At 26.5% G+C, this 22,272-nt stretch overlaps 4 protein-coding genes across 4 annotated transcripts; 3 read left to right on the forward strand and 1 right to left on the reverse strand.

The window, feature by feature from the left end:
• Window positions 1-5,696: 5,696 nt before the first annotated feature.
• Window positions 5,697-6,056, forward strand: OCT59_028830 (uncharacterized protein; the record flags this gene model as incomplete). The annotated part of the gene is made up of 2 exons (XM_066147594.1): window positions 5,697-5,732; window positions 5,889-6,056. 2 exons carry the CDS (start codon window positions 5,697-5,699, stop codon window positions 6,054-6,056), a joined length of 204 nt encoding a protein of 67 aa, XP_065994289.1.
• A 566-nt stretch (window positions 6,057-6,622) lies between these two features.
• On the forward strand, window positions 6,623-7,138 carry OCT59_028831 (uncharacterized protein; the record flags this gene model as incomplete). Its single annotated transcript, XM_025332428.2, has 2 exons — window positions 6,623-6,736; window positions 6,827-7,138. 2 exons carry the CDS (start codon window positions 6,623-6,625, stop codon window positions 7,136-7,138), a joined length of 426 nt encoding a protein of 141 aa, XP_025172079.2.
• A 543-nt stretch (window positions 7,139-7,681) lies between these two features.
• On the reverse strand, window positions 7,682-8,377 carry OCT59_028832 (uncharacterized protein; the record flags this gene model as incomplete). The annotated part of the gene is made up of 4 exons (XM_066147595.1): window positions 7,682-7,699; window positions 7,826-8,128; window positions 8,223-8,282; window positions 8,354-8,377. 4 exons carry the CDS (start codon window positions 8,375-8,377, stop codon window positions 7,682-7,684), a joined length of 405 nt encoding a protein of 134 aa, XP_065994290.1.
• An 8,206-nt stretch (window positions 8,378-16,583) lies between these two features.
• OCT59_028833 (uncharacterized protein) lies at window positions 16,584-20,479 on the forward strand (the record flags this gene model as incomplete). The annotated part of the gene is made up of 4 exons (XM_025320149.2): window positions 16,584-19,551; window positions 19,623-19,798; window positions 19,886-20,360; window positions 20,439-20,479. Exons 1-4 carry the CDS (start codon window positions 16,737-16,739, stop codon window positions 20,477-20,479), a joined length of 3,507 nt encoding a protein of 1,168 aa, XP_025172077.2. The 5' UTR covers window positions 16,584-16,736.
• Window positions 20,480-22,272: the final 1,793 nt, after the last annotated feature.

The following is a 22,272-nucleotide window of genomic DNA, read 5'->3' on the forward strand; positions in this document are numbered from 1 at the left end:
TTATTAAATTAAATAAAAAATAAAAAATAAACAAAATACAAATACATTATGAAAATTCCTCCTTATTAAAACCACCTATTGCAACCAAAATTATCTATAAGTTCAGGTTCATTTGGAGTCAAACCTAAAAAAAACAAAAAAAGAAACATAAGAACGTCTAACTTAATTGGAAACAAAACCCCCCTTCATATAGTATCTGCAATCGTCCAAGTCACCAAAGGTCAGTATTCCTACAAAAAAAGAAAGAGAACTCCAGAATGTCTGACCTACATAAATGAAAAGAATTATGAAGCATCTGATGAAAAAGAAACCCTACATAAATGAAAAGAATTATGAAGCATCTGATGAAAAAGAAACCAAAACAACAAAATAAATCCAAAACTGACCTACAAAAAAAGAAGACTCTGAAGCAACAAAACTGAAACAACCTACAAAAAGAAAAGAATCTGAACCCAACTTACAAAAAAAAAAAAAAAGAAAATTTGAACTGACCTAAAAAAAGAAAAAAATCCTGAACAATCCTACAAAAAGGAAAGGACTTCCAAACTGATCTACAAAAAAGAAAAAAGAAACTGAGTCTTCTCACAAAAAAAAATCTGCTGGCCTATGAAATAAAAAAAGAGATAAATATAAATAAAAAAGAAAGGGGAATAAAGAATAGTATAAGACTAGTTTTCTCCCCATGTGATTTAACCCAGGTGACATCACCTATGTAAAATTAAATCATGTGAATCTGGTAAATTTGCTAACGTATATTACATCACTCGATTTAGATTAGTTAGGGTTAGGGTTAGGGTTAGGGTTAGGGTTAGGATTAGGGTTAGGGATTAGGATTAGGGGATTAGGATTAGGGGATTAGGATTAGGGGATTAGGATTAGGGGATTAGGATTAGGGGATTAGGATTAGGGGATTAGGATTAGGGGATTAGGATTAGGGGATTAGGATTAGGGGATTAGGATTAGGGGATTAGGATTAGGGGATTAGGATTAGGGGATTAGGATTAGGGGATTAGGATTAGGGGATTAGGATTAGGGTTAGGGGATTAGGGTTAGTAAGGTTTGGGTTCGTTGGAGTTGTTAAATTTGATGATGCCATTTTCTGATTATAAATCAGATCAATTTGTAATAAGCTCAATAAAATAAACTTTCTCTTATTTTCCCACATATTTTTCTTTTTTTTAAACGCGTTATTTGTTATTGTTTGCTATACTAAACCACAATTAATTTTTATTAATTTTCTTTGAAGGTTATTTGAACCTTGTTTATCTTTGATATCGTGTGATTGTTATCATCATTTTAAAAAAATTCTTATTTTCGTGCTGCTCGTGTCTTGACTTTAAAAGCTGATTTATCTGCTCTAAATCTCTAATATGGAATTCTGTTTTGATTATAATTATTGTGAAAATAATTGTTCTGATTTTTCTAATACTTCTGTACGCCACTCTTCTGATCTTCGTGAAAGTGGAACAGATTGTGATGTGGAAACCTATGAGGAAGTTGATACTACTTCTGATAATAATGTTTGTATTTGTGATTACCTAATTGAAATTGAACAGAGTGATAGTGATAATGACATTATGGAGCAAGGAGATGGATTAGAATTGAAAGCAGGAATGATATTTGAGACCTGGGCAAAAGCTGAATCTTACCTTGATGATTATGCGAAACAACAAGGCTTCTGTCTTCGCAAAAAGAGACGTATACCTGATCCACATGATAATAATATTACAAGAAGGAGAACATTTGAATGTTCCCATGCTAATGTACATGAATCTGAAAAGGTTGTTTTAGCTGAGAATAGGCGAGATAGAGATTCAGAAATGATTGGTTGTACCTGGCATACAAATTTAGCATTTCCTAAAAAAGAAAAAGGTGTTCGTATTAACAGTGTTATTGGAGAACACAATCATTCAATGAATCCTCTTGTTGGTGAAATAGCTCCAAAATTTCGAAAACTTACAGAAGAGATGCTTGAAAAGATTAAATTTTGGATGATTCATGGTAAAATGGGTATACCAAGCCAATATAACCTGCTTGTTGCTTCTTTTCCAAACAAAACTATTAATAAAAAAGATCTAAGCAACGCTATTCAAAAATTTAAATTGCAAATGACACCTTCTAGAAATGATGCATGTCAGGTCCTTAATAATCTGTATTTAGAAAAAGAAAAAAATCCATTATGGTTAGTAAAGCCACGCTTTGATACAGATGAAAGAAGACTTAATTCTCTCTTTTGGATGTCACCTGAACAGATCCGCTTCTATGAAAGATATCACGATGTTGTTATCATTGATTCAACATCACAAACCAACCAATTTGATATGATATTGTTGTTAATTACTGTTGTTGACAATAATTTTAGGAATTTGATAGTAGGTGCTGCAATTATAGAGGATGAAACAGAAGCAACATTTTCTTGGATTTTGCAAGAGTTGCGAGATGCTTGCAATGTTACACCAATAGTGTTGTACTCTGATGCTGATCCGGCTTTAATATCTGCTGTTAGAAGTAATTATCAGGATACACGGCACCTACTTTGTATTTTTCATATTGACTTGAATTTAAGAAAAAAGCTTAAAGGAAAATTAAGAGATAGTTTTGAATCCTTTCGCTCTGAATTTTTGACTGTTCGAAATTCCTTATGTCATAGACAGTTTGAGATTAAATGGAATGAACTTCTTAACAAATATCCTATTTGTCAACCATATCTCACTCGTGTTTTATATTCTTGCAAAACTAGTTGGGCATGTTATGCTATTAATCGAAACTTTACTGCAGGTGTTCAAAGTTCTCAACGTGCTGAAGTTTCTAATAAGATCATTAAGGAAAAACTTTCTCGTGCTTCCCATTTAAGTGATGTTGTTAAAGAAGTTCAAGCTGCATTTGATAATCAATCAAAAAGAGCAACAATAACTGAATTTAAAAATGAAATCCCAACAAAAGGCTTACCAACTATATTAAATGAATATTTTCCAAACCTAAATGAGTTGTTACAAGACTTTCTTACGCCACAAATTCTTCAAAAGCAACGAGACCAGATATCTCAATCACTCTGCTATGATGTGACGTTAGTTACTGATTGGCTACCATTATTAGAGGTAAAAACAATCAACTTTTAAGAAAGTAAATGAAATTGTTAATTAAAACTTGCATTTTTATTTCATTTTATAGGTGAGAGATGATTTTTATCATGAAAGATTAGGTAGAGAGGATGAGTACGATCAGCCGCAATCTTTATTTGCTTCTTTGCTAGAAAATATACCTCAAAGTAGCATTATGGAAGTTTGGAAGGTAATAAGACATCGTGGTCAACAATTATCCTCACAATATGTAATTCTACTTGACGATGGTTCTCATTTGTGTACTTGCTTATGGCTTATTAATCGTGGAATTGTATGCAGACATTTTTTTCGCGTAATGTCCTATTCAGCCCATGCTCATTTTCATATTACACTAATTCCACGACGCTGGTATAATGATAAGAAGTTTATTCTTAACCAAGATCATGCTTCAATACCATCATATCAAATTGGAAAAGTTGAATCAGATATATCAGAACAGACTCCATTACAGTCAATATCATTCTCACATCTTGAAAGAATTAGGAAAATGCCTGATATTATGCAAATGCAAGGTCCGAAACAAAAATATGGATTTGGCATGGGTTATGCTAAAAAGGCACTTGATTATGCAGTTCGTGCAGATAAAGTAGAAGAATTTGTCACTCAATTGAAAGTTTTTATTGAAGAAACAAAAGAGGATCTTTCTGATCAACAAGATAGCGTTGAAAACATGGTAATTGGTGATCCGTTACGCACACAACATAAAGGACGTCAGCCAAATCGTTATAAATCAGGTGGTGAAGTTACAAAAAAATCACAAAAAAGGAAATTGCAAGCAATGCAAGATGTTACGAATACTATAGAACAAGGCTCAAGTGTTCAAAAACGTTCAAGGCTTTGTCAAAAATGTAAACAACCCGGTCATTATGCACCTCGATGTCCTAACTTATAATCTAAAATTTATTACAAATCTTTTTAAAGAAATAAAACTTACTCAAATATATAACGGAAACTTTGAAAAATAAATTCTTTATTTGTAATTTACATGAAATAAAAATTGCTTGCAAAATTCAAAAATTAAAAAGTGAAATTTACAGTTATAAATTTTAATTTTTAGTACAGGTGACATCACCTAGGTGACATCTCCCGGAGAGAAAGTTAGCAAAATTCTAAAGAATAAATCAAAAAAAAAATTTTTTTAAAAAGAGAGTAACGAAGTTAGGAAAGTTAAAAAAAATTTTTTTTTTAAAGGGAGGACGTCAAAGTTAGAAAAATAAAAATTTTTTATAAAGAGGAAATAGAAATAGAAAGAAGAAAATTTTTTTTAAAAAAAAGAAGAGTGGGAATAAAAGAATAAAATCAAAAAAAAAATTTTTTTTTTAAGGGAGTGACGAAAAAAAATTTTTTTTTAAAGGAGAGAGTGATGAAAAAAAAAATTTAAAGTGAGGTACGAAAAAAAAATTATTTTTAAAAGGGGGGGTGACGAAAAAAGAAGAAAAATTTAGAAAAAATAACAAAAATAAAACAAGAGAAAAGAGAAGGAAGGGAAAGACAGAAAGGAAGATCGGAAGATCAAACTCATCAAAGTAAGGGTTTATATAAAAAACAAAAAACGTATCATAACAAAACAATAAACAATCACGTGATCTCGTGTTATGTTACGAGATTTTTGTAAAATTATTTTCTAAAAATATTAAGTTTAAAAATTCCGTATACATTCCGTATGATTAATTTTTTCCGTATACATTTCGTATACATTAGTTTTTTTAAAAAATGTTCAAAAATGAATTGCTTATTAAATATACGGAATTTGTATACGGAATCTATAGAAACGTACATAAAATGTATACAAAACGTTTCCTTTCCGTATACATATTTCTTATAGGGTAGGTACAAAAAAAAAATTATTACTGCGGAATTTAAATTTATGCTTTTCGAAAATTGAAGAAATAATTTATTTTTTTGTTTCAACTATTTATGTCTAGCTTATTTATAAATAATTTTTTTTTTGTTTAACTATTTATAAACATGGTATCACTGAACGCCGAAGGTACTGTAACTGTCGATCATTTTACATCTAATTTAAGTTAGGTCATCAAAACTTTGATGATCGGAGTATTTAACTTTCAATTTTTTGTCTTGCGTGAAATAACTAACAAATGAATTTTTAATAATTTTATTTTAACTCTTCAATTAAGTAATTTAAATTGTTTTATCAATAAATATTTTAAAAATTTATTTCTTACTCTGCAAAAATGTGCCCAATTATGGTAGAAACATTACTATATTTCAACAATAAAATTTTGTTTATTTATATTGTAGACTAAGGAATTATAATTATTGCCGTTTTCAAAATGGTTGAAATTGATGATCTGCAAGGTGAAACACACTAATTAAATCACATGCAAATGTAACACTAAAATTAATATTTTTTACCCCGCTATTAATCTATACGCGTTTTTAATGGTTTACAATGAGTTCAAAACGGTCTATACGTGAAAAAGTTCCATATGAAAGAATATATGTGATCAGTACTTGTTTCTTATGTCAAAAATGTTTGTTGTCAAAAACAACTGCTTAATAAAAAATGTAGTTGTGACTTAACTGAACGACCGCGTTTTAAGAGCAAAAATAATGCAAGAAATTATTATACTGGAGTTTATAATCCAAGTACAGCAAGTAGAGTTTATAGCCCTTCACAAATGAATAAAATAAATGATGCAAATAAAATTTTTTCATATAATTTGAACTTTTCGTCTAAATTTAATTTTTCTTTATGTGTCACATGCCATAATCTTATGGCAAGATTAAAAAAAAAATGAAAAGGAATTAAAAGAAGTACTGAAAGAAGTTGAATTAATAATAGAGGATAGTAATATAGATGAAGAAGAAGCAACAATGCAGACTGATTTTGAAGAAAAGAATACTAAACATAGTGAAAAAGAATTTAGTGAAGAAGCTTATGGAGCAGAATCTAGTGAAAAAGAAGGATAATGGAGTATCAGAAATTTCTTTTAAACTTAGTTGTAATTAATCAAAAAGGGAAGAATAGTCCTGCAAAATGGATAGTTATTCAAAAATCTATCCTTAGAAATTTTTTAAAAGATTTGAATTTACATATCCAGCAACAAGCAGATCAATGGATTGAACGATTACATTATTACATATAAACAGGTAAATGATAAAAGTTTGGGTACTCAACTTTCAGATGAAAAGGATTGGGAGAAATTTCTGTCAGTTAGAATATCAAAACACAATTTCACGAAAAAAGGAGATGATGGTGCTTGCTACAATCAAGTTTAACGAAAATGAAAGTGATAAAATTCAATCAAAAAGAAGGTATGCTATATAACAATAATATTATTTATTTATAGACATATAATATAATTTATACTTTAATTGTACTAAATAATTATTTATTTCAGAAAAGTAGGTGATATAACCGATACTACTGATACTACTGATACCGTGCAAACATAAGAAAAAAAAAAGAAAAATTAAATACTATTCCAAAAGAAGTAAATCTTTCTGATGAAAGGACTAAAATTGCAACAAACATAATGTTGTTAACTCAAAAAAATCATTGTGATGAACATGATAGAGCGTGTTACGTTACTGGATCGCATCATTTATTTTTAACGCCTCAACATTTAAGTACCTGGGCAGCTTCAATCGTAAGTTCAGTATTTTATTTATAGCATTTAAATTTAAATTTATTTTTTAAATTTTTTTTTCTTTTTTCATGATTTACAAATATAATTTAGGAACATAATTTAGCAACAATTGATACGCCACCAAGTTTTCCCATATTTGCTAATAAAACTGTAAGAAGTAATCAAAGTAATTCGCAACCTTTACCACCTCAAGCATCTATACTACAACATACATTGTTTTCATATACAATCACCATGTATCCTTATTCAACTTCTCAAGTTGCTTTACCTTCTCAATTTGCTTTTCCTTCTCAAGCTGCTTTATCTTCTCCTTCTCGAACTGCTTTATCTTCTCAAACTCCAGCTATAACAGAAAAATCTATTCCAAAAATTGATGAATTTTTACAAAATTTGGATAATTAACATGGTGAGGGAAGATTCACATGTTTTTTAGATAGCTTTTTAAATGAATCTATTGATGTACTAGATATTTTGGATCTAAATGATAGTGATTTTATTAAATTAGGCATTAATAGTATTGGTATTAGAAAAAAATTAGGTAGATCAGCGAAAAACTATGCACAATTTTGATTTTTTTTTCAAAATTACACGTGATAAATATTTTCTACAAAATAATAATCACTTTATTCTATGTATTTTTCGCTTATTACAAATAAATTGAAGATTTTGTCTATATAAATTTTTTAAATTTTATTAAAAATAAATTGATTTTTCAAAAAAAGATTTTGCCATTATAGGCGTTATTTGTGAGCATGCTGCTATAATAGCAAATTCAGGATCAGGACAAGTTTCCATAAAATCCTTATTTCTTTTAATCCAACTTTTTACTGTAGAAAATGCTAGTTCTATCGGATTAAAATCTGGTGAATATGGGGAAGAAATAATACTTTACAACTAACACTTTTTATTACATTGATCATTTCTTCATTATGATGAATTTTGGCGTTATCCATCACCAGTACACTGTTTTTTCCAGGAATAGGATTCATAAAAGGTAACTATAAATTGAAAACAATTAGAAATTGCAATTATAAACATAAACACATAAACACGAGTTACATAAACACGAACATAAATTATTATACTTACAATATGAGATAAAATAAAAGAACAAAATCTTTCTTGAGAACAACTACCTTTCATAATATCACATGCAATGAATCCATCTAACGTAAGTGCAGGTAAAATAGTATACCTAACACCTCTCAAAAAAACCACTTTTTGAGATACTCTTTGATTTTTAAACGAATACCCATAAGTACGTGACAAAGATCTTTCGTCTTTAGCAGTCTCATCTAAAAAGATTAATTGTTCTTGCTGATACTCCATTCCAATAGTAAAAATATAATCAGCTCTTAACAATTCACTCCTTTCTTTTGCAGCTTTTTCCAACTTGATTTTAATGTATAAATAATGAATAGATTAATTAATAGTCTAAATATTTTTAACAAATGAAATATACTATAAATTGCAATATGTATCTAACCTTTTCAACAATTTCATCCAAATAATAATTAGGATGTTCTTTAATAATTTCTTGTAAAGTCTAAAAATTAATATATTCACATTAATAATCATAATAAAATCATGATAGTAGAGATAATAAAATAAACTAACCTTCATATCAGATCCACTAAACATTTTTTTCCTTCCTGCTTGTTGCAAAAATGGGTTTATTACGTATCTCCATTTTCGATAACATTTAAGGATTCTGTGTACTGTTGGCCTACTAATTCTTAGCAGCTGTGAAATTTCTTGTAAATTATAGTCATCACAAAATAAATACACCACCCTCTACCTAAAATCCTCGCTTATTACACGTCCCATTACTTGAACAACAACTTTGATTAAGGTACTTAGAGTGTGATTCTTGTGTGATTCGCGAGTTTATATTGTAGCGTCTACAAAAGAAAGTGTGATTTAAAGTGTGATTTTAAAGGTAAAACTGTAAATATATAGTTTATTTTATAATAAGAAACCACTGAAACTTGACTATATTGTTTCAAACTAGTGTACTTTAGGTACAATGAGTTTTTAATATATAAATAAATATACATATATGTATGGTTATGATTAGAATATTAAAAGGATTATTACAAATATTATTGTATTGTCATAAAATTTGAAGTTAATTGGCTGAGTTTTATAAAAAATATAAGAATTAATGGAATTATTATTATTTTTTGTAAAATATCAATTTATAAATAAAATTAACAATACCATGATTTAAATTGTTAAAAGTCTCATGCATATGGTTTAATTGTTTTAAATATAAAAAATCTAAATTATTTATAAAAAATTGTATATTAAATTAAAAGTAAATTTTAAGAATCATACATACACGTACATCATAAATTTAATTATATTCATATGTAATGAAATTTAATACAAATCTAACACAAATTTATTTATGTCATGTCTATGTTGTTTAACATAATGAAATTAATTATTAATTGGGTAATATTTATAATTTCCATTTATTCATTTATTATAATATAAAAAAAATGTTAAAAATGATATATGGGGATAAGCACAGCAAAACAAGGGGATAGCCTCAAAAAAAAAATTTCTTAAGTTTATATGATAATTATGCTCCAATTTATCCAAAAATTACAGTTGTAATGAAATCTCAAAAAAAAATTTTTAGATCCTATCCCCTTGTTTTGCTGTGCGTGTCCCCATATGTAAAATAAGCTTTAATGTTTATCAAATAAAAATAAAAAAATTTTGTTTTCAATGGTTATACTTTACAAATGGAGTCCAATAGACCACTGGACTTACAAAAAAAGAGGACAAAATATTAGTAAACACTTTACTTAAGTAAAAATAAAAAGAAAATTCAAGAAAAATGCAATTTTTTTTGAGTACTCACCTACATTCATGAAAATTAATATTCAAGTGGTTTCAACCTGCCTGAACAACTTTCAATTAACAAAAAGAAGGATTTCATTTGGTCAAAATGGAGATATTATGTTCTAAATTAGAAATCAGAAAAGAGAGTTAATATCATCAAGAAAAATGCAATTTTCTCCAAGTACTATACCTACATTCATGAAAATTAATATTCAAGTGGTTTCAACCTGCCTGAACAACTTTCAATTAATAAATGAAGTTGATTTCATTTGTTCAAAGTGGAGATATTACGCTCTAAATTAAAGAGAGTTAATATCATCAACAAAAATGCAATTTTCTCTAAGCACTACACCTACATTCATGAAAATTAATATTCAAGTGGTTTCAACCTGCCTGAACAACATTCAATTAACAAAGGAAGTTGATTTCATTTGACTAAAGTGAAGATATCACGCTCTAAATTAGAAAACAGAGAAGAGAGTTAATATCATCAAGAAAAATGCAATTTTCCTTAAGTATTACACCTATATTCATGAAAATTAATATTCAAGTACTAGTTTCAACATGCCTGAACAACTTTCAATTAATAAATAAAGTCGATTTCATTTGTCCAAAATGGAAATATTACTCTCTAAATTAAAAAACAGAAAAGAGAGTTAATATCATCGAGAAAAATGCAAATTTTTCTCAAGTATTACACCTATGATATACATGATAGTTAATATTTAAGTAGTTTCAACATGCCTGAACAACTTTCAATTAATAAAGAAAGTTGATTTCATTTGACTAAAGTGGTAATATTACGCTCTAAATTAGAAAACAGAAAAGAGAGTTAATATCATCAAGAAAAATGCAATTTTCTTCAAGTACTACACCTACATTTATGAAAATTAATATTCAAGTAGTTTCAACCCGCCTGAACAACTTTCAATTAGTAAAGAAAGTTGATTTAATTTGATCAAAGTGAAGATATTACGCTCTAAATTAGAAAACAAAGAAGAAAGTTAAAATTACCAAGAAAATGTAATTTTCTTCAAGTACTATATCTACATTTATGAAAATTAATATTAGTTTCAATCCTGCAGAAAGTTGATTTTATTTGGCTAAAATGATGAAATTATAACCTGAAGTTAAAAAATAAATGTGAAAGTAAAGAAAATTTAAAAACTTGTGTACTATAAACTGTATAAAATACCTGTAACTTTACAAGTTGAAATACTTATAATATATTATATAAAATGGTAAAAACGTTTTTTTATCGCCATTTTCTTTTTAGTGTGATCTAGTTAAAATAATAATAAAAAAAGATGAATTTTAGAAACCTGTGATTACTAAAATTTTATTGTATTTTCAGGTAAAGAAGATGCAAATACAAGCTGAAAATGCAATAAAATTTTAGTAATCACAAGTTTTAAAGTAAGTTTACTTATAAGTAACTTTTAAAGCATAAATGTTACACAAATTTTTAAGGAGTCACTTATAAGTAAACTTACTTTAAAACTTGTGATTACTAAAATTTTATTGCATTTTCAGCTTGTATTTGCACCCTCTCTACCTAAAAATACAATAAAATCTTAGTAATCACAGATTTCTAAAATTCACCTTTTTTAATTATTATTTTAGCTAGATCACACTAAAAAGAAAAAGGTGATAAATAAAAGTTTCAAATTTTTTTAGAAAAAAAATTGGAGTTTCGTAATAAAATATTATGAGACTCACCATTTTACTTCATCAAAGTAAAAAAAGATTATCTGATCTGATTATCTGATCTAAATTTTTCTGGCATTACAGCTAAGATTCCGCATAGATCGGATTGGATTAAGATTTGTTCTGATTTGAACTGGTGTCCGATCTGATAGGTCTGAATCAGATTATATTAATAAAAAAACTAGTGTACTTTTGGATATAGTGAGTGAGTTTATTTTTAAAAGTATACTTATAAATTAATAAAAGATTTTTTAATAACAATAGATTGTGTTTAGTGAGATTCATAAAAAAATCTGATGAGATTTTTTTTTTAGGATTTTTTTTTAATAACAATATCATATCAGTAATAGTATTAACTGAAGTTAATAATTGTTTTAGTAAGATTTTTTTTATAGTTCACAGTAACATTAATATTACTGATAAGTAATATAAATAAAAGATTTTTTATAACAGTAGATTACATTTAATAAGGTTAATAAAAAAATTTTCCAAGATTTTTTTAATGGTATAGTACAATAGATAGATATAATAAAATTTTCTGAGATTATTTTAATAACAATAGGCATGATAAATTTTTGGTGATTATTTTTTTTTAATAACAATAATAGATTGGTATCATAGTACAATGGATGGTATAGTACAATGGATTGATTTAATAAATTTTTTGTGATTTTTTTCAATAACAATAGATTTGTAATAGACAATAAAAAATGTTGCAAAAACATTGAAAACTGAACTGATAATGAATTGGTAAATCAGATCAGTTTTCAATAATTACTGGTCGCAGTAATAATTGTCTATTACCAATCTATTGTTATTAAAAAAAAATCACCAAAAATTTTATCATACCTATTGTTATTAAAATAAATCTCAGAAAGTTTTATATCTAGTATCTATTGTACTATACCAATTAATTTGTTATAAAAAATTCCAGAAACTGATCTATTGTATTAATAAAAAATCTTAGAAAATTTTCTATATCTATCCATTAAAAGTTATAACATACTGATCTGTTGTTATCAAAAAAATTTTTATATTGATCTAATGACTCTATTGTTAAAAAAAAAGTTTAGAAAATATATTTATATCAATCTATTATTAAAAAAAAAAATTCAGAAAATTTTTTTATATCTATTCATTGTACTATACCAATCTATTGTTAAAAATAATCTCAAAATTTTTTTATATATCTTAACCTATTTAATAAAAAATTTATTAAGTTATCTATTAATATTAGTATTACTGGAAAAAATCTTACTAAAATACAATTATTAACTTAATAAGTTAATAATTGTTATTACCAATTTATTATTATTAAAAAAATTACAAAAATCTTATTAAATCAATCTATTGTACTATGATACCAATCTATTGTTTAATATTAAAAAAAAATCACCAAAAATTTTATCATACCTATTGTTATTAAAATAAATCCCAGAAAATTTTATTATATCTATCTATTGTACTATACTAGGAAACAGAAACTGTTGTAAGTCCGGAGCAAAAGATTTGTACAAAAATCCAAATATCTTTAAAAATTTAATTTGTACAAAAAATCTGGCATCCCTAAAAAAATAAAAATGAAAAATGAAACGTTAGAAACGTTTCTTTAAGGTTAAACAAGTAAGAAAAGCCCTTACAATTTACCTTTAAAAGTCCGGCATGTACAAAAAACCTGTGTTCCTAGATAAAAGAAAATAAAAATGAAACGCTAAAAACGTTTCTTTAAAGCAAAACAAATAAAAAACAACTCACCAGTCCGGTATGTACAAGAAATCCAGAAACCCTAGGAAAAAAATAAGAAAGTCGTTTAAAAGAAAAATATACTTACTAGCCGAAATCTAAAAAAAAAGGTAATCATAAACTTTTTTACTTGTTTATTTTTGATGTAGCTGTGCGGACCAATCAGAAATGACGCGTGCGGACAACCGGAAATCGCCACATGACACTAATTGTCATCGACCTTCGTAAAATTATATAGTCCTTCGCTACGCTCCGGACAATCATTATATTATTAAAAAAAATCTCAGAAAATTTTTTTATTAACCTTATTAAATGTAATTATTGTTATAAAAATCTTTTATTATAATTATTTATTATTAATATTAGTGTTACTGTGAACTCCCTATAAAAAAATCGGGATACGTTTTTTATAAAGTTTTTATACGATTTTTTTTCCTTAGAAATAACGTATCATAATAGGATACGGAAAAATGCACAATTCCGTATCACTAAAAACATGGTTTGGATACGGAATTTGCACGGAATTCATATGGAATTTACATGATTTGATCACTGATTTTATCACGAAATTTATACGATTTGGTCACTGAATTTACTATTTGTATTACAGTTTACTATAATATATTTATATAAATCTAATTTTACTTTATTATATTAAATAAAAAATAAAAAATAAACAAAATACAAATACATTATGAAAATTCCCTCCTTATTAAAACCACCTATTGCAACCAAAATTACCTATAAGTTCAGGTTCATTTGGAGTCAAACAACCTAAAAAAAACAAAAAAAAGAAACATAAGAACGTCTAACTTAATTGGAAACAAAAACCCCCTTATATAGTATCTGCAATCGTCCAAGTCACCAAAGGTCAGCATTCCTACAAAAAAAGAAAGAGAACTCCAGAATGTCTGACCTATATAAATGAAAAGAATTATGAAGCATCTGATGAAAAAGAAACCAAAACAACAAAATAAATCCAAAACTGATCTACAAAAAAAGAAGACTCTGAAGCAACAAAACTGAAACAACCTACAAAAAGAAAAGAATCTGAACCCAACTTACAAAAAAAAAAAAAAGAAAATTTGAACTGACCTAAAAAAAGAAAAAAAATCCTGAACAATCCTACAAAAAGGAAAGGACTCCCAAACTGATCTACAAAAAAGAAAAAAGAAACTGAATCTTCTCACAAAAAAAAATCTGCTGGCCTATGAAATAAAAAAGGGATATATATAAATAAAAAAGAAAGGGGAATAAAGAATGAATCAAAAAAAAATATTTTTTTAAAAAGAGGGTAACGAAGTTAGGAAAGTTAAAAAAAAATTTTTTTTTTAAAGGGAGGACGTCAAAGTTAGAAAAATAAAAAATTTTTTATAAAGAGGAAATAGAAATAGAAAGAAGAAAATTTTTTTTAAAAAAAAGAAAAGTGGGAATAGTGGGAATAAAAGAATAAAATCAAAAAAAATTTTTTTTTAAGGGAGTGACGAAAAAAAAATTTTTTTTTAAAGGAGAGTGATGAAAAAAAAATTTTTAAAGTGAGGTACGAAAAAAAAAATTTTTTTAAAAGGGGGGGTGACGAAAAAAGAAGAAAAATTTAGAAAAAATAACAAAAATAAGACAAGAGAAAAGAGAAGGAAGGGAAAGACAGAAAGGAAGATCGGAAGATCAAACTCATCAAAGTAAAGGTTTATATAAAAAACAAAAAACGTATCATAACAAAACAATAAACAATCACGTGATCTCGTGTTATGATACGAGATTTTTGTAAAATTATTTTCTAAAAATATTAAGTTTAAAAATTCCGTATACATTCCGTATGATTAATTTTTTCCGTATACATTAGTTTTTTTAAAAAATGTTCAAAAATGAATTGCTTATTAAATATACGGAATTTGTATACGGAAACTATAGAAACGTACATAAAATGTATACAAAACGTATCCTTTCCGTATACATATTTCTTATAGGGACTATAAAAAAATCTTACTAAAACAATTATTAACTTCAGTTAATACTATTACTGATATGATATTGTTATTAAAAAAAACCATAGAAAATTTTTTATACCAAACTATTATTAAAAAAAATCTCATTAAACTTTTTTATAAATTTCACTAAACACAATCTATTGTTATAAAAAAATCTTTTATTAATTTATTAGTATACTTTTAAAAATAAACTCACTCACTATATCCAAAAGTACACTAGTTTTAATTAAAAAACAAATCATTTTTTTTTTTTTGATTTTTAATTTTTAATTAAAAAAAATATTATTTTTTTTTTGATTTTTAGCTAATAAAAATGTCAAGTCTGACGTTTTTAGCTAATAAAAATCAAATTTTCTTGATTTTTAATAACAAAAGCGTCAAGTCTGACATTTTTAGCTAATAAAAATCAATTTTTCTTGATTTTTAATTCATTTTATTTCTTAAATTTGAATATATATTTATCCAGTATGGTACGAATTTGCAAACCTGTATGGTACGGTTGATCAATTTTTGTGATAATCATTTCGTACCGTACTGTACTGGTTCTATATATAAAGAGATTATTATAGAATCAGTACGGTACGGTACGAAATGATCAACCATAAAATTTAACCAACTGTACCGTACTGTACTGGCTCTATAATAATCTCTCTATATATAGAACCAGTATAGTACGGTACGGTTATTGTTTTAAATGAACATTTTGGACATTGGTGTCCAAATTATTAAAATGGACACTGGTGTCAATTAATTATATGCTAAATGTACTGTACTGATTTTCTCTTTATTATAGTATCAGTACGGTACGGTACGGTCATGTTGATCAAATTTTGTAATTTTGTATGGGTGATCAACTGTACCATACAGGTTTGTAATTTCGTACCATACTGATTATCCTACTACCTCTTAGATTTTGCTAACCATTTGTCAATCATTCTTATATCTTTTTTTTTTTACTTCATTGAAAAATTTCATATATCAAAATACTACCAAAATTTACTGGAAATCTTATTTTATATCAAATTTTAATAAATAGATCTTTATGCAAATCAAATCATTATTGGCCAACTTTCATAAGTAACAACCTTTTAATTTTAATAAGCAAAAATTATAATTAGCCGAATTCTTCACAAGTAAATCCTGTATTATAAGCGCAAATGTTGTATTATTTTTTTTTTATAGATTATGCAAGATGCAAAGAATATCTATGCAAAGCTTAGTTTAAACTTCTGCCATGTATAACCATCGATTTTTAGTGCCATTATTCGATTTTATCACATAATACATAAATCTATTAATTTTGCTCCAATTGAAAGACATTAATGTATCTTCAAATTTTATTCATATATTTATCTTTTTTTTAACCAAATCAAAACATTATTGGCCAAGTTTTATATGTAGTTTTTATTTAAATGATCAGCAGGTAATTTATTGTGATAGATCATTTGATTGGTCGAATTTCATGTGATCATTGATCATTCGTCTGTTCCTTTTTTTTTGTGCAACATCCATTTTAGAAAACATAATAAGTACTCAATTACACAAACTGTTGATCTACTGTAATTAATACGCCCACAAACATAATTGTTTTAACTTTCGTCTGTCTTAGATAGTTTTTTTGTTAATAGTTAGGAAGCCAAAGTTTACATTGTAATTTTTTGTAAGCAAAAAAAAAAAAATAATTATTTTAACTTTCATTATTAAATAAAATGTCTGAAAATGAAACTGAATTATTTCATCAAAATAAAAAAGCAGCAGAAAATGGTGAAGAAGTTGCAATGTATAATTTAGCAACTAGTTATTATAATGGAAAAGGGACAGAAAAAAATTTAGAAAAAGCCTTCCATTGGTATCAAAAAGCAGCAGAAAATGGAGATAAAGAAGCACAATTTAATTTAGGTGTTTGTTATGAAGATGGAAAAGGAACAGAAAAGAATTTAGAAAAAGCCTTCTATTGGTATCAAAAAGCAGTAAATAATGGTGATGAGAAAGCAATAAATAATCTAGCCATATGTTATAAAAATGGAAAAGGAACAGAAAAGAATTTAGAAAAAGCCTTCTATTGGTATCAAAAAGCAGTAAATAATGGTAATGAAAAAGCAATGAATAATTTAGCCATGTGTTATAGATATGGAAAAGGAATAGAAAAGAATTTAGAAAAAGCCTTCTATTGGTATCAAAAAGCAGCAGAAAAAGGTTATATTGATGCAATGGCTTGTTTAGCTGGATGTTATTATAATGGAGTAGGAACAGAAAAGAATTTAAAAAGAGCCTTCTATTGGTATCAAAAAGCAGCAGAAAATGGTAGTCAATTTGGAATGAATTATTTAGCCATGTGTTATAAAGATGGAAATGGAACAGAAAAGAATTTAGAAAAAGCCTTCTATTGGTATCAAAAAGCAGCAGAAAAAGGTTATATTGATGCAATGGCTTGTTTAGCTGGATGTTATTATAATGGAGTAGGAACAGAAAAGAATTTAGAAAAAGCCTTTTATTGGTGTCAAAAAGCAGCAGAAAATGGTAATAAAAAAGTAATGAATTGGTTAGCCATGTGTTATGAATATGGAAAAGGAACAGAAAAGAATTTAGAAAAAGCCTTCTATTGGTATCAAAAAGCAGCAGAAAATGGTAGTCAATTTGGAATGAATGAATTAGCCATACGTTATAAAAATGGAAAAGGAACAGAAAAGAATTTAGAAAAAGCCTTCTATTGGTATCAAAAAGTAGCAGAATGTAGTCATAGTACTTATGCAATGAAGGAATTAGCCATGTGTTATAAAGATGGAGAAGGAACAGAAAAAAACTTAGAAAAAGCCTTCTATTGGTATCAAAAAGTAGCAGAATGTGGTCATACTTATGCAATGAATAATTTAGCCGTATATTATAAAAATGGAGAAGGAACAGAAAAGAATTTAGAAAAAGCCTTCTATTGGTATCAAAAAGCAGCAGAAAATGGAGATAAAGAAGCACAATTTAATTTAGGTGTTTGTTATGAAGATGGAGAAGGAACAGAAAAAAATTTAGAAAAAGCCTTCTATTGGTATCAAAAAGCAGCAGAAAATGGAGATAAAGAAGCACAATTTAATTTAGGTGTTTGTTATGAAGATGGAGAAGGTACAGAAAAAAATTTAGAAAAAGCCTTCTATTGGTATCAAAAAGCAGCAGAAAATGGTAAAGAAGTTGCAATGTACAATTTAGCAACTAGTTATTATAATGGAAAAGGAACAGAAAAGAATTTAGAAAAAGCCTTCCATTGGTATCAAAAAGCAGCAGAAAAAGGTTATATTGATGCAATGAATAATTTAGCCATATGTTATAAAAATGGAGAAGGAACAGAAAAAAACTTAGAAAATGTCTTCTATTGGTATCAAAAAGCAGCAGAAAATGGAGATAAAGAAGCACAATTTAATTTAGGTGTTTGTTATGAAGATGGAGAAGAAACAGAAAAGAATTTAGAAAAAGCCTTCTATTGGTATCAAAAAGCAGCAGAAAATGGTAGTCAATTTGGAATGAATTATTTAGCCATGTGTTATAAAGATGGAAATGGAACAGAAAAGAATTTAGAAAAAGCCTTCTATTGGTATCAAAAAGCAGCAGAAAAAGGTTATATTGATGCAATGGCTTGTTTAGCTGGATGTTATTATGATGGAGAAGGAACAGAAAAGAATTTAAAAAGAGCCTTCTATTGGTATCAAAAAGCAGCAGAAAATGGTAGTCAATTTGGAATGAATTATTTAGCCATGTGTTATTATAATGGAAAAGGAACGAAAAAGAATTTAGAAAAAGCCTTTTATTGGTATCAAAAAGCAGTAGAAAATCATGATGAAAAAGCAATGAATAATCTAGCCATATGTTATAAAAATGGAAAAGGAACAAAAAAGAATTTAGAAAAAGCCTTCCATTGGTATCAAAAAGCAGCAGAAAAAGGTTATATTAATGCAATGAATAATTTAGCCATATGTTACAAAATTGGAGAAGGAACAGAAAAAAACTTAGAAAAAGCCTTCTATTGGTATCAAAAAGCAGCAGAAAATGGAGATAAAGAAGCACAATTTAATTTAGGTGTTTGTTATGAAGAAAGAATTGGTATTGAAAAAGATGAAGTTAAAGCCTCTTATTGGTATCAAAAAGCAGCTCAACAAGGATTTAGTAATGCACTATATAGACTTGGATTCTTTTATAAGATTGGTAAAGAAGTGAAAAAAGTTTTAAAAAACCCGCTTAAAAAAGTAGAAAAAGGAAGTTTATGTGCAGAGAAATTGCTTGAAAATTTTTTAAAATATGAAAAAGTTAAATTTATACCTTATAAAGAATTAAAAAAACCAGAACCACTTGATGCAGGAATGTTTGGAATAATATCAAAAGCAATTTGGACTAAAACTAATAATTATATTATTTGTAAAAAATTAACCAACACAACTTATATTAAGAATGATTTATTAGATGCATTTACTCATGAACTAAAAATGCATATACAACTTGATTATAGTGAAAGAATTATACGTTGCTTTGGTACTAGTTTAGGTAATTTAAACATTTTTTTTTACATAGCATTTTTTGTCATTTTTTTTTAATTTCTTATAAATTATTTTTAGACCCAAAAACAAATGAATATCTTCTTATTATGCAGTATGCTAATGGTGGAGATCTTCAAAATTATCTCAAAAATAATTTTGAGAATTTGACATGGAATGATAAGAAAAAATTAGCATTTCAAATTGCAGATGGATTAAAATATTTGCATTATGAAAATATTTTACATAGAGATCTTGTAAGTATCAGTATTTATTATTTAATATCATATTAGTATTCAGTTAGTAACAATAATTTATTTATGCAATTTGTTTATTTTTTTTAGCATTCTAAGAATATAGTTATTCATGAAAGTAATGCTAAAATCACAGGTTTTGGTATTTCAAAAAGTCAAAATAATCAAACTTCAGCTTATATTGGTAACTTTGGTGTTATTGCTTATACGGGACCAGAACGTCTTAAAAATCCAGAATCCCCATATACTAAATCTTCAGACATCTATAGCTTTAGTGTATTAATGTGGGAAATTTCTAGTGGTCATCCTCCATTTGAACATATTGATGATAAAATAGCACTTGCTACTTCTATTGTTAATAATAATACTCGTGAAAAGTTAGTTCCCAATACTCCTGAAAAATATGAAAAACTCTATACAAAATGTTGGAGTCAAGAACCTCAATTAAGACCAACTATTAATGAAATATTGGATGAATTTGAAAGAATGGATGGTAATTTAATTTATGAATCGCAGACTAGTACCAAATCTTTGGAATATCATCAATTCACTTCAAATTTGATTGGTAAGTTTAAAATTCTTTACTCATTAAGATATGATATTGAATTAAAGATATTTTATACTTTATCATTATTATATTTAGTTGACTGGAACAAAGAATTGAACAACAATCAAAGCAATTAGATTTTCAGAGTTATGAAAGATAGACATGTTTTTTAATAAAATTGTACAATTAATTTAAGATTACTAACTGGAATCACCGAATGTTCATGCAATATTTAGCTTGAAGATAAGAACGCCGAAAAGCTTGTATAATGTGTTTAACTTTAATCGTAGTTCATACTAACCATGAAATTCAATATATAGTTAGTTTGATGCCCAAATTTAGCTTAAACTTTTCCAGCATTTTTATATTAAGCTTGAAGCTTGAAGCTTGAAGCATATACTTAAGTATAGGCTTAGGAATAAGTTTCAAGCTTCAAGCTTTAAGTATTGGATCTGCAGTTAGCTTCTCCATGGATGGCAAGTTAATATATATTATTTTTTTTAAAAAAAAAAGTGATTCTTTTCAAAAAAAATGACGATCGTGTATGTAATCATGTACGTAACAAAATGGTAAAAGTGATAAGTGTAATTATTTATTAATAATTATTTACTATGATAAGGCCATTCCAATTTAATCATTAGTTTAACGTCCTCCCCCCCTCTATTTTTGAATAATTCAAGGGTGATTTAAACATATATGTTTGATATGTTTAAATATGCTTAAAACACCCCCTCCTTTACTAAAATTTAATAGTACTGAGAATTTCTGAATTTACCGAAATTTCTGAAATTTTTAATATGTTTAATTTTCATGTTTGTTCAAATTATCCCCTCCCCCCTCTCAAAATTTTTGGCCGGAAAGGACGTTAAACTAATTGACACTATATACAGATCGCACTATATAATTAACGATATCAGGTGATCTTCATTTTAATAGTGATATTTCTTGTGATTGGTTGTTATGCTAATTTGCTATCCCGGAAAGGAAGGAAAAATTTGCTAATTTGGTTAGCTCTTATGCACTAAGTATGGAGAGCATTTTTATAATATATTGATATTGATATTGATATTGAATTGATATTGATATGAATTGATATTGAATTGATATTGAGTTGAATTGATATTGAGTTGAATTGATATTGAGTTGATATTGATATCAATATTACGGACAATGGTCGTTTATATAAAAAAAAATTTTTTGATCATGATCTGCGGTATGATCCGAATTGGTTGATCAAAAATCTGAAAACTAACCATATATTAACATCAAGGAATTATGAATTGGCTGGTCAAAAATCCGAGAGCTAACCATATATTTAATATTAAAAAAATATTTATTATTCGTATACATTGTTCAGGAGGCTGATTTTTGTGATTAATTATAATAGGAATTGAAGGAAGTTAAATATATAAATAATTTAAACATTCATAAATGAACCCGATCAAAAAATATAAAAATATATATATCCAAATTTCATTAAAAATATGTATCAATGTATATATATATATATCCGAATTTTATTGAAAAAAATAAATATCCGAATTTCATTAAAAAAATATCCGAATTTTATTGAAAAAAAATATATACCCGAATTTTATTAAAAAATATATATATACCCGAATTTATAAAATTTATTTATTAAAAAAAATATTGTATGGATTTATTTCAAAAAAAAGCATTATATAAATTTATTTATTAAAAAAAAAGCGTTATATTAAAAAAAAATTATAATTAAAAAACATTATATTAATTTAATTATTAAAAAAAAACTATATGAATTTACTTATTTATATTTTATTTAGACGATCCTATATCCACATATTATTTTTTTAAATAAATCAATTCGTGTAATATATATAATTTTTTTTTAATAAATCAATTCATGTAATATATATTTTAATAAGTTTTTAATCATGTGAAATAAATTTTA

This window comes from Rhizophagus irregularis, chromosome 8 (genome assembly GCF_026210795.1).
Source record: "Rhizophagus irregularis chromosome 8, complete sequence".
Classification (NCBI taxonomy): Eukaryota; Fungi; Glomeromycota; class Glomeromycetes; order Glomerales; family Glomeraceae; genus Rhizophagus; species Rhizophagus irregularis.